General features: G+C 37.4%; 1 protein-coding gene across 5 annotated transcripts in view; it reads left to right on the forward strand.

The window, feature by feature from the left end:
- mark1 (microtubule affinity regulating kinase 1) overlaps positions 1-6569 on the forward strand; it is an 89031-nt gene extending 82462 nt beyond the window's left edge. For 3 of the 5 annotated variants that reach the window (XM_062972305.1, XM_062972307.1, XM_062972314.1), the window contains exons 17-18: positions 1311-1355; positions 4481-6569. In XM_062972305.1, coding sequence (XP_062828375.1) covers positions 1311-1355; positions 4481-4835 — 400 coding nt within the window. In that variant the 3' untranslated portion in view covers positions 4836-6569. The remainder of the gene's footprint in view (positions 1-1310; positions 1356-4480) is intronic. The other 2 variants (XM_062972319.1, XM_062972317.1) reach the window with 1 other exon arrangement.
- The last annotated feature ends 6648 nt before the right edge of the window (positions 6570-13217 follow it).

Consider the following 13217-nt stretch of genomic DNA (forward strand, 5'->3'; position numbering starts at 1 on the left):
ATGGCTACACAAGGATCAGGTAGAGTTGATTTCCCACTCTTGTCCAGCTGAAACTTAATTGAACTGTAGCCTGAGAAATCTGTGTTTCTCACGCCCTCCTCCCTGTGCCAAATGCTTCTAAGAAACTTTCAGCTAGTCAGAAGATGAGGAAAGAGGATCTGCATGAGTGCAAAAGTAAAAATGAGCATTGTTCTCAGAATCTTTGTTAACTATGTAATCCCTATACAGTAAATTTTGGATATTTGACCTGGTATGTGTATATGAAAATATTGACTTCAAGTATGGAAGGGAATTGTGTGGCCTTCCAGATGTTGCCAGATGGTAACTCTCATCTTCCAGCTTCATAAGTTGTGCTGATTGAGGCTAATGGAAGTTGCAGTCTGACAATACATTGAGGGCCGCATGTTGGCCATCGTTTCACTGGAGGTTAATTTCAGCACAGTAAAAGTATTACACATGTTCACTGCCGTAAAAGAAGCTACACATCTAGCAATCTTTCTTTGGTTTAGCCTGTGTACATTTCATTTAGCACAAATGGTCCATATTGTGGGATATTGTTTTTTATGAGCTGCACATATTAAAATACTGGTACTATGTAATGTATAGGGCCTTCTCATAAATACTTCTAGGGAAAAAAATGTCCAGAGCTTATTTCTCCAGACTTTTGCATATTGTTCAGTTTGACACTTCCGAGTCCCATCAAGGATTCTGAGTTGTACAATTAGAAAATGCTGCTGAAAATTAGAGACCCTGAAAACTATTAAATAGGAGTGTAAAGCTGAAAGCAGAAATGTTATGTGTTGCTTTTTAGGTGCTATCTAAAAGTCTGGCTTTACATCTATACTTGCCAGATTGGCTTCAGTGCCATGACATACATCTGTGTCAAAGCAATATGCTAAGTACTAACACGTTACTGTTTGGTTTTGGTGTCCTTTTGAATAAGAGCCCCATGAAGGTTGGGTCACTGTTGGGGGTGCTCTTATCATTATTATTTGTTGGAGTGGTAAAAATGGACAACCCATCTATTTTATTTATTTATTTATTGGCTTTTGATTGTCTCAGGGCTTGCTAGAATATGTAATGGTAAGTAATGGGGAAACTGAAGCCATCAATCTGGGTAAAAATAAATTGGATTCTCATAAGTAATATGCTGGTGGTTTGAAAAAATGATTAAAATGTCAGTGAGTGACAATTTCATGCTGAATATCTGTTCAACCATAACCTTACATTTGTCCTAGATACAGGTTTTCTTGATTCATTTTTTTAAAAAAGATCATTCATTAAAATCTTGACCTTAACTTTGTTTTGAGGGATCCCAGTGAAGGCGAAGCCAGTGGCAGAACCGACACCTCAAGGTGAGGAGCCACTATTAATACTTCGCTGCTAGGTCCCTGTGTGTTCTTCATTTCATGATTCTGGAAGCCTTTAAATTAACGTGTAAAACAGAGGAGTCTCTGGATAACTTGTCTTTCTAAAAGTATTATTTATGAATTAAATGTCCTATTGCTTCTTTAAATACTCTAAAGTATAACTAATTATTTAATATAACTTTTAAAAAATTAGTAGCTGTAATTCTACAAGTTCTTAGACAGCAGGAGTCCATGTTGGTACTGTTGCCTTCTAAACATTTACAAAGTTGACCATTTAATTATCTTTATATATTTGAATATTTAAACATGATCTTTTGTTGGTAGCATGATTTGCTCTTTCTGAGAAAAAGACCAAATTCCTAATAATCCAAATCAGCAAGCACATCTTTCCTAACCCTTCTGTTTTTTCTAATCATTAAATCACATTTTAATCTTCAGGCAAGTCTTTTTGAAGTAATAAGCATGAATGTGTAGACATAAGGTAGACCAATATTATCTTTTAAAGGACTATCAGAGATCACATTGGTTGAAGAACTGATAATGTGTGAAAACAAACTGTCTTTTTAAACTGTTTGACCTAAAATGTGTATAGTAGAAACAGAAGCACTCTTTACTTCATCTGCTGTACAAAAGAAAAGGAGGTGTGCTGCTCTCCTACACATGTCATGGATAGATTTATGTTCAGTGTACAATGTGGGGCAGGGCAGGGGCATATCTTTTAGCCCACTGTATGTGGAAACCCCTAGTCTGGGCATTAAGCTACCCTTAGGATTTTAATATGCGTCAGTTTTTTTGGAAACCAGTGAAGTGGTTATTTTTATGTTTTCTTCATATATCAGGGAAAAATGATGCTAGACTACAGTCAGGGATCTACAGGTTTCAAATAAGTACCTGAAAAATGTACAAGAAATCTAGAGGGCAAAGTCTGGTTCAGGCGTTTCTTACCTGATTTCAGCCCACACAAAAAAAGGCAAGGTCTTTACACCCACTTCAGCCCCATCATCACTTCCCTGCAGGTAATCACTTCTCTAAACACTAAGTGCATAAAGAGGGGCCAAAAGTGTCATACTTCATTTCTGGAAAAGTACAGAATTACACGTGCGCTACTTCTTCTAAAAGTTGTGTACACAGACACATACCACTACACATAGTGCAAGCCGCTTTTGGTGTGAGAGAATTGGCTGTCTACAGGGACATTACCCATGGGATGCCTGGATGTGTTAGCTGGGAGGCCTTTCTCATGTCCCCACAAGCTAGGGCTGACAGACGGGAGCTCACCCCGTCACCCGGATTCAAATTGGCAACTTTCAGGTCAGCAGTTTAGCCGGCACAAGGGTTTAACCCATTGCGCCACCATGGCTCCTATACCGTTACTGACAAGAGAGCTCTTAAAACTATTAGATATGAGGCAGATTTAGATTACAAACAAATATTAAAATTGGAGGACAGATTACTTCCCTGTCAAACATGGCAGGTTACAAAAAAGCTTCTACAAAGAAGTTTCTGCATCATAGGGAATGTATTCATTTATTTAATGAACATTCTTCTTCCAATGTGAGACCCTACAAACAGCTTACAGCCTAGTTTAAAGCAGGATACAGCTAAAACAATTGACGAAAGAAATGTAAAGAACAATTAAGTGTTAATCATACTAAAAATATGAATTTAAAACCTAGTGGTGAAAATAAAAAAAACTGGCACCCCCTGCTGCCCATTGAAATATTCTCGAATAGCAACAGGTTTTTAACAGCCAAAGCCCTGTCTAAATAAAATATCTCTGGCAGCCAGCAGAAAAAGGAAGGTCGCCCTTGCAAGGAATTCAATAGCCTATAATAATAATAATAATAATAATAATAATAATAATAATAATAATAATAATAATAATAATAATAATTTTATTCTTGTATCCTGCCCCATCTCCCCGTAGGGACTCGGGGCGGCTCACATGGGACCTTGCCCAACATCACAATATAAAAACAAATCAAAACACATAAATTTACAACAATAAATCAACAATATCAGTAAAACCATCATAAAAACAATATTGCAGGAAAAAGCGTTAAAAACAGATATAAAACACAAGTCTAGGCCAAAGGGCAAAGCAGTCACCAAAATGGCCCTCTCTCATGTCCTGATCAAACTTGCCTGTGACAACCTTGAAACTTGAGAAAAAAGCCTTCCCTGAGAATCTTAAAATTCAGGCAGGATTGAGATAAGGATAAACACCTATAAAGTTGGGGCTGTAATGCAAAAGGGCTGCTGTTCTCTAGGTCTTCAAATATATTCAGGCTAATTTGGGAATACGATACACCAAACTCAGTGGGGATTATTCCTGAGTAAACATACATAGAATTGTTCTATCCACTCCCTGCCTTTCCCATAACATCTTAACACTATTTGTGGGAAATTTTTCTAAAAGCTTATTCAATATTTTATGCTACTTGGTAATATATTCCCTGTCAATGATCAATCTATATTTACAAATGCTCTGTTTTGCACAGAAGGTATGACATCTGTGGGGGAAAGCATTTGTGCCATGTACAGTTCCATATGTATAGTGCCATTCCTATGGTGTTTATTGTTCAGGGGCTTCTCCCTTGGATTTGTGCTTATAGTTTAGCTTTTGGTAGGGAAAAAAAGCAGTAACAAGTAACAAACAGTAACAAGAGGAGTTCATTAAATTGCACCATAAGAGCAAACAACCCAGTTGCCAAAGACAGAGTCATATTTTTAACTTATGCATTGACTGGAATTAGGAGTTTTAAGCGAACCTTCCAAGATGATTCCTCTTATTTTCCAGATTTCCAACTTACTTTGACAAAATAAACTCCCCACTATAAAGAAATGTGAACATACTATTTCTCAAAAACAACAGGGTGTTTCTTTCACGCTTGCCACCTGCTTTTTATGGAATGTCTTGCCTTCTGTTTTGTGTGACCATTAGATGTTTTGAGTGTCTGTGATTAATGCCAAATTCTAGAGGAATCCTAACTGTTTGTGACTCCACATAGTAGCTTACATTATAAGCTAAAATTGGTTTCAACTGGAAATAGTGTGTAAGCTGTCTAACTCAAGATAATTTCCCATTTTTTGTATTTTCAATATTTCAGGAGTGCTTCCGGGGATCCGAGAGAGAGAGAGAAAGAGGACGGCAAAGATTCTAAGCCACGGTCTTTGAGATTCACCTGGAGCATGAAGACGACAAGTTCCATGGACCCAAATGATATGATGAGAGAGATTCGAAAAGTGTTAGATGCGAATAACTGTGACTATGAACAAAAAGAGAGATTCCTGCTCTTCTGCGTTCATGGTGATGCGCGGCAGGACAGTCTCGTCCAGTGGGAGATGGAGGTCTGTAAATTGCCGCGCCTGTCGCTCAATGGAGTCCGCTTCAAGCGAATATCTGGGACTTCAATTGCCTTTAAAAACATTGCATCCAAAATCGCAAACGAGCTTAAGCTGTAAAGAGCAACGGCACTTCTGGGATCAGGGAAGATTCAGCTTACATTTTGAATGTACTGGTTATGCCTAACATGATTGGCCTATGAAACCCCCCCATGTAGAAATTGTCCCTGTTGCAATAAGGTTATACATAGTTATTCTGAATTGTAAAATTTAATTCAGTATGACCTACCTTAAAAGAAAAAAATACTGTAGCTAAAAAAGTTATGCTCACATGTACAGGTAAGTATATAGAGCGTTCTTTTTTGTTTTCTGTCCATAGAATTGTATAAAAAGAAGGCTTAAATACAGATCTTGTATAGTTATCTAAACATCAGCACAGAAGTGTGTTTGCTTTGAGTTGAAAAATTCTTCCTGGTCATTATTTCCATTTTTGTGGTTTTTATCATTCTTACTTCTTTTCATGCATTTTTTTAAAAAAGATGTCCATAGTAGAAATACACAAAAAAGGTTTTCACAATTGTAGCATGAACAATTTTAGTTATTCTAAAACAAATCATATATTGAAAACAAATTAATAAAAAACAGGTTGGCTTTTGTTGGACACCAAATTCTTCCTTGTTCCCTTTCACTCTTGTGCTCCTTTCATAGAACAGTGTTTAACTGAATATATATATACAAACATGTTTACAGTGTTGGCGCTTACAGTGAGGAAGAGAGGGTTCTGAGTGTGTTTAGTCCCTGGCCCCTGGAACATAACATGTTGGGGAACTGAAAACCCATTTTGATCACATTTTAGTTGCAAATTTAAGTTTTGCTCTTGTGTGCACGTGGTCAAATGTCGCAACAGAAGTACAGTTCATATGCATTCATCATAGTGTGAAGTATTCTTATTTTCTGCCTTCAAAAGAGTACAAATCCCATTTTATGAAAATATATCTTTGTATTGAGACTGTTTCATAGCACAAGGTATTCTGAAATGTTGACCAATTGTAAGAGCTAATATTTGCCACCTCAGGAATTAACTGGTTTTTGGAATATTTTCCCCTACCCCAAGAGTACATGCAGTTTCATATACTTTACAGCTGAGCATACATTGTTTGTAACAACAGATCATTACTTCTGTGATTGTACAATTTTTGTTCCCATATAACTTGTCTGTTTTTAATATTTTGCCCACTTTCTTGTATTTATTCCACATCTTTATGCCTGTAATGTGAAGCTGTGTATAGGCTTTGGCCTATGGAAGAAGAAGAAGAAAAAATCCTTCATAATTAGTGATATAAATTCTGTAAAACCACTAGTACTTGGTACATTTTAATATTTGTCATTTTGTACTGAATTAATCATAGCGGTTGGTTGTGCAATGTTATTTAATGTCGTAATTACTGTAATTTCAACATATGGGCCCCATCTGCACACTCCTGTAAAGATTAGAAAAGTCATTCAAAATTGTCACTTTATTAAAAACAAAAATATAAAAAAAGAAGCTGTGGTAAACTCTGTAACCCGAAATTAGAAGGCTGTAAGTGTAGCTAAATGTGCCATTGGAGAATGGCTTTCTGACAGATGGACTTGACATGCTGTACTGTACTGTGATGTAGATCTCTCTTCTGTAACAGTTCTGTTCTGAAATGAACGTGTATTGTTGCCTTAGGAAAAAAAAAGGATGGTGTTTTGGCAAGAAAGAACTGCACCCCTCTTTATCTGGTGTTCCTTTAAAAAAATATTTTTTGACGCAAGTCATCCTAATTCACATTCACTGGTGCACTCTATTAAAAACTTACTTGAACAGTATTTGTATTAGCACGCTGGTCTTTTTATTCTTCATCTTATGGTCAGAGGCATGAGTGAGAGAGTTGTAAGACGAAAAGAGGAATCCATTGCTGGTTCTCTGCTGCTGAAGTAAGTCTAGGGATTTATAAATGTTCTAGCTTTGTGTTTTCCTTTTATTTCATAATTGGCTATATATTGAGTCAGTCTAGTGGGCACTTATTCTGTTCATTTCTTTATGGAATTTGTTAAGTTTCGTGTTTGCTATTCAAACTCTTGCATGAATTAATTTCAGATACGAGACTGGTTTTACCTGTCTCATATCTAAGTATGCCTTGTAATACTTAAAAATCTAAAAGTAAATCAACTGAAAAATCAAGGAATATTGGTTAATTCCAAAATCAGAAATTATAATCCATCAGTAAAGCAATTTAAGCCTCTCTATTTACCCTTTTAAAATCCACTCATTATAGATCCTTTAAACTCTTCAATATAAGAATAAGAGATTCTGTTTGATCTTCCGAATCCAATAATGTGGGTTGAACTGAACAATGGTGACTGTCAGCTGTTAAACTTTACAACAAGGTAGAAATGTGAACAACAGTAATCAATATATCATCGTGGTAATTCAGCCTAAACACTAGATCACACTGGGCATGGGGGAATGGAATAATAAGGCTCATATTTTATCTTACTGTCATCTGTGGCCAAGTGGATTTCACAGTTTTTGGATTTGTTTTGAATTTGTGTATAAAAATATAAAAGCCTTGTAAACATGAAAGCTGAATGAAATGAACAATGGCACCTCACATCACCTTCAGTTCTCTGAAAAAGTAGAAACTAGTTTGTCTCAAGTTTTTATCAAACTAAGTGTATAATTAGTAATAATAATAACAACAGCAACAACTCAGGGCAGCTTCCAAACATAAAACATAATATTGGCAAACATTCAATGCTATCAATTCAACATTAAGACAATTATACACATAAACTAAACAAATTAAAAGACATTAGCTAGCAATAATAATAAAATAATATAATCTCAAGAACAGCTGTTTCTTTTCTTCCAACACATTGTGTATACACAATGTTCTGGAAGAATGCAAGACTGCATGGCTTTCTAAAAGGACAAGAAGGGGGTGGCAGGGAGAACGCTTGTGTTTTAAAGCTTTTGTTGCTGGTATTGGTACTATTAGTAAAAGAATTTTACAGATAAACCCAAATTTTCCATTTTGAATGTTTCATTATCTAGATTTTTCAAACTCATCCAGTTATACTGCTACTGTGTATTCCATTGCTTCTCAGTATGAAATGTGCAATGAAAATAAGCCCAAGGGGAAAAAATTGAAGATGCACAAACTGTATAGTGTAAGAAAGAGGCCCTATCATATAACTGACAAAAGACAAGGTAAAGATGAGTAAAGGCCATTGATCTCAAGTATCACCTTTCAGTTACACTGGAAAATAACACCTTTGATCTGTAGATTAATGCAGTCTTAATGGCTTGAAAGGATTTTTCCATAAAACAGCTAACCTTTTTCTCCCTATTCTCTTCTAAAGTAGCAAGAATGAGACATTTGCTTTAATTTCAGTATGAATGCTTGCAAGCTTTTCTAAAAAATTAGTATTCATCAATGTGAATGGCACTTTACAAAATAAAGGAGGACAAGTTCCTGCCCCAGGTAGCTTGCCCTCTAAAACTGGACATGCAAGATATGTCATTAACAAAGAATTTGCGATGGTTCCAGTTATACTCAGTTCAGCTCTGTTCCAGGTTTAACTACAGCAGAGCTTAGGAATGTGAGAGTTGTGCTAATGCTTGATGAAAAAGGAGTGGTTCTGATGAGTGGTTTTAAGAGAATAGGTGTTTCATGCAGGTGTTCTGCAGAGACTATTTCAAGGAGAAAACAGTCTTTTCAGGAAGCAGGAGACAGATGAGGATGAAGAAGTTGGAGGAGCAGGGATCATTGACAGCAACATGCAGGTGGAAACTAGTAAAGTTTGTAAAGTTATTTTGAACCACAAATGAAAAATTCCATAGCCAGTATGGCTACAGACTGTAGAAGTTGACTATGGATTCTGCAATTGTGGTCTTCAACAAAAATAATGTTAACAAGCCCTCCTGGAACAAGTTTATTTATTTATTATGTCAGAAGCAAACCGAGGGTACAAGTTGTAGTGTATTTGAAAACAAAGTAAAAAAAAAAAAACTTTGACCAGTAGCTGGCCACTTGGAGTGCCTCCAGTGTTGCTGTAAGAAGGTCCTCCATTGTGCATGTGGCAGGGCTCAGACTGAATTGTGATAGATGGTCTGTGGTTTGCTCTTCTCCACACTTGCATGCCGTGGACTGCACTTTGTAGCCCCATTTTTTAAGGTTGGCTCTGCATCTCATAGTGCCAGAGCGCAGTCTGTTCAGCGCCTTCCAAGTTGCCCAGTCTTCTTTGTGCCCAGGAGGGAGTCTCTCATCCAGCATCAGCCACTGATTCCGGGTTTTAGCCTGCCACTTTTGGATTCTCACTTGCTGGGGTGTTCCTGCGAGAATCAGAAGCGACTTGCAACATGCAATCTGTAACAAGTGAAACAAAGCAAATGACTTTTTCCAGTTTAGAAATCATTGTACATATTTAAGAGGGGGTATTTGACAGACTAGAGAGGGTAGTCTCTGCAAGAAGATATATGGTGACAAACTGGACATTAGAAGTGGCAATATCCCAAAACTATTTGTAGAATATTTCAACCACTTTGGACACACCAGTGCAGGATCTTAAAGTTGTAGCCTTAGGACAAGGAAATTGCACAGGAAGACTTAAAAGTGACACAGCTGAATTGAATTATATTCATAAGTTCCAGCCTATTAAAAGAAATATGAACAAAGACCATGGCTTCATGCCACACCACATATATTAGTGCAAAGTTCTCACTACTCTGTATGTAGCAAATTAATCTCAGATAAGCTTTTGAACCCAAGAAAATTTATTTTTTTTCTTTCAGACATCTACACTAACTGATCACTGTAAACATAGCCAGGTGAAGCCATTTTGGCCTTACAGCAAAATGTAATGCCATACAAAATCTACAGAACAGCAATGACTTTAATGGGCCAACCAAAAAGACACAAAATACATCAAGCAAGATTTTGAAGCTCCAACGATATTTTCACGAGGCAAAATCATACAGGAGAAAGGAGAAAATGATAGAATTAGAGCCAACATTTTGTCAAGAATGTTTCTGCTGTAAATTCTGTAAATTAACTTTCTGTATGGTTTTTTTAAAAATCATCTTTGCCTCACAAAGATGTCAATAGACCTTTGGAAGCTTGCACAATGTATTTTGTGTATTTTAATTGGCACAATAAAGGTATCATAGTTTTGTGGATTCGGGGTATTGACCATTGTAAGGACCTGAAAAACCTGTATTGCCTTACACACATCTTTAAAATTTTAGGACCACAATTTTCATCTTTCTGGATCGCATTGCCTTCCATCCCACTCCCACAATTATAAATATGCTTTATGTCTTGAGGCCTGAATATGACTTTGGACTGCATCTGAAGAAGTGGTTTCATACACATAAACGTGCATAATACCATTAAAAACAGTCAAAAGCATTGCTACATTCTTCTTCCCCTCCCCATCCTCCCTTCCTTCATTATATTTTAGAGTTAATGTTTTAAAAAGAAAGAACAGAGGGGAAAAATTAGAAGGGAGGGCTGAGATGGGATACTATGTGACAGCTCTCACCAGGGAAAAATGTGTATAGTTCTTAATATCCCGGTAATTAAAAACCATTCTAATGCTGTGCTTTGGACAGTGAGGCATGGGATAATTTGAAATGACTTGGAGAATTACTTTAGTGGCTACAACCAATGCAAACAAGATAAGCTTCTTAATGAATTTCTGTTCACAACATACTGAACTGAAAAGAGAAATCTCATACAATTTGGGGGAGAAAATGATAAGGATTTGTGTGATGATAATGTAATTGTCCTTGCCTATTTCAGTTTTCCTCAACATGGATCTCTCCCAAAAATCATTGGGGATGGTGGGTGTTGCAGTGGTGCTTTTTAAAAACTGGTGTATGAAAATTTGCATTGAGTTTGAAGTAATTTGTATGAGTTTGTATGTCAAAACCTGATTCTAGCTTCTCTTTCCATTCCTCTCAAAGCAGTTGTTGTTCATTACTGTTGTCAAGTTGACTTCAACTCACAGGGACCCCATGATTGAGAGACCTTCAGTTCATTCTGTCCTCAACAAATCCTAGAGGCTCAGGTTCTGCAGTCAGTGCTGTGGCTTCCCTGATTGAATCGCTCCATCGAGAATCCTTATTGTCTTTTCTTGTGAATTCTGTCTTCTCATAGAATGGCTGAAGTATGGCAATCTCAGGGTCCCCATCTTGGCTTCTGGGGAGAGTTCAGGTTTGATATGCTCTCAGATCCATTTATTTGTCTGCTTATCAGTCCTTGGTATCTTTGGACCTTTTCTCCACCACATTTCAAAGAAGTTGGTTTTCTTCCTACTTGATTTTTTTCATTGTTCAGTTCTCACAACCATACATAGCAATTGGCAATATGATGCCATGGACTTTAGAATCATACAGTTGGAAGAGACTGCCAAGAGCCATCCAATCCAACCCCATTCTGCCATGCAGGAGCACCCTCGCCAGATGGTTATCCAACCTCTGCTTAAAAACCTCCAAAGGAGACCTCACTTCACTCCAAGGCAGCCTATTCCACTGTTGGTTGAACAGCTCTTACCATCAGGATATTCTTAGAATAATAGAATCCTAGAGTTGGAAGAGGCTTTGCAGTCCATCCAGTCCAACTCCCTTCCAAGAAGCAGGAAAATTGCATTTAAAGCACCCTACTTAAAAGCCTCCAAAGAAGAGCCTCCACTACAGTCTGGGGCAGAGAGTTCCACTGCTGAACAGCTCTCACAGTTAGGAAGTTCTTCTTCATGTTCAGGTGGAATCTCCTTTCCTGTAGTTTGAACCATTGTTCCGCCTCCTAGTCTCCAGGGCAGCAGAAAACAAGCTTGGTCTTGCCTCCCTATGACTTCCCCTCACATATTTGTACATGGCTATCATGTCTCCTCTCAGCCTTCTCTTCTGCAGGCTAAACATACCCAGCTCTTTAAGCTGCTCCTTATAAGGCTTGTTCTCCAGACCCTTGATAATTTTAGTTGCCTTTCTCTGGACACCTTCCAGGTTGTCAACATCTCCTTTCAATTGCGGTGCCCAGAATTGGTCACAATATTCCATATGTTGTCTGACCAAGGCAGACTAGAGGGGTAGCATGACTTCCCTGGATCTAGGCACTATACTCCTTTTTATACAGGCCAAAATCCCATTGGCATTTTTAGCCACTGCATTGCATTGTTGGCTCATGTTTAACTTGTTGTCCATGAGGACCCGAGATCTTTTTCACGCGTACTGCTATCAAGCCAGGCATCCCCCATTCTGTGTGCCTTCATGTGGAGTATCTTGCATTTGTCCTGTTGAAGTTCATTTTGTTAATCTGTTAAGATCATTTTGGATTCTGCTCCTGTCTTCTGGAGTATTGGCCATCCCTCCCAATTTGGTGTCATCTGCAAACTTGATGATTATGCCTTCTAACCCTTCGTCTAAGTTGTTAATAAAGATGTTGGACAGAACCGGGCCCAGGACAGAACCCTGTGGCACTCCACTTGCAACTTCTTTCCAGGATGAAGAAGACACATTGGGGAGCATTCTCAGGGTTCATTGGCTTAACCAATTGCAGATCCACCTAACCATAGTTTTGCCTAGCCCACATTTGACTAGTTTGTTTGCCAGAGGTTTAGGTGGAATCTGTTTTCCTACAGTTTGAATCTATGTTGACATTTCCGGATCCTGCCTAGTTCTTTCATGGCTGCCCTTCCAAGTCTCAGTTTTTGAGTGCAACCTCACAATTCCTAACAGGGAAGGAAAAGAAAGAACTAAAGGTATAGTAACAAGTGTTATTTACAAATTGCTAATAGATAAAGAGCAGGAGCAGGATCACCTTAAAGAAATGTGGGAGTTAGATTGCAATAAGGAAATACACCCTCAAATCTGGAAAGAAATGTGGAATAAGTGTATATTAAAAAATATGTCTATAAGAATAAAAGAGAATTATTATAAAGTGATTTGGAGATGGTACCTCACACCAGTTAGATTAAATCAAATTGATAAGAAATACTTTAAGCAGTGCTGGAGGGGCTGTCAGGAAATCGGTACATATATACATATGTGGTGGTCCTGTAAATATGTTCAAAAATTTTGGGAGAACATTTTTAAAGAAACAAAGGGAATCACCAAAACAGAAATAATAGGAACGCCTGAAATAGCACTGTTGTCATTTATGGATAATATTCAAATATCAAAAGAGTTAAAGGAACTAATCACCAACTTGGTAACAGCAGCAAGATTGTTAATAGCCAAAAAATGGAAAGGAAGGGAGGAGTGCCAATTGGAAGAATGGTATAAGGAGGTTTGGAATATTGCGATAAATGATAAATTGACATGTAATATTAAAATTAAAAGAGGGTTATTAAAAAAGGATGATTTTGGGAAGATATGGGGAAAATTTATAGAGTTTGTATATGTAGAAGGAAAGGGGGAAAAACCTGTAAAAGAAACAATGGAAATTTGGAAATAAATATTGTAATTGGCTGGTC

The sequence above is a fragment of the Anolis carolinensis genome, chromosome 1 (genome assembly GCF_035594765.1).
Source record: "Anolis carolinensis isolate JA03-04 chromosome 1, rAnoCar3.1.pri, whole genome shotgun sequence".
NCBI lineage: Eukaryota > Metazoa > Chordata > Lepidosauria > Squamata > Dactyloidae > Anolis > Anolis carolinensis.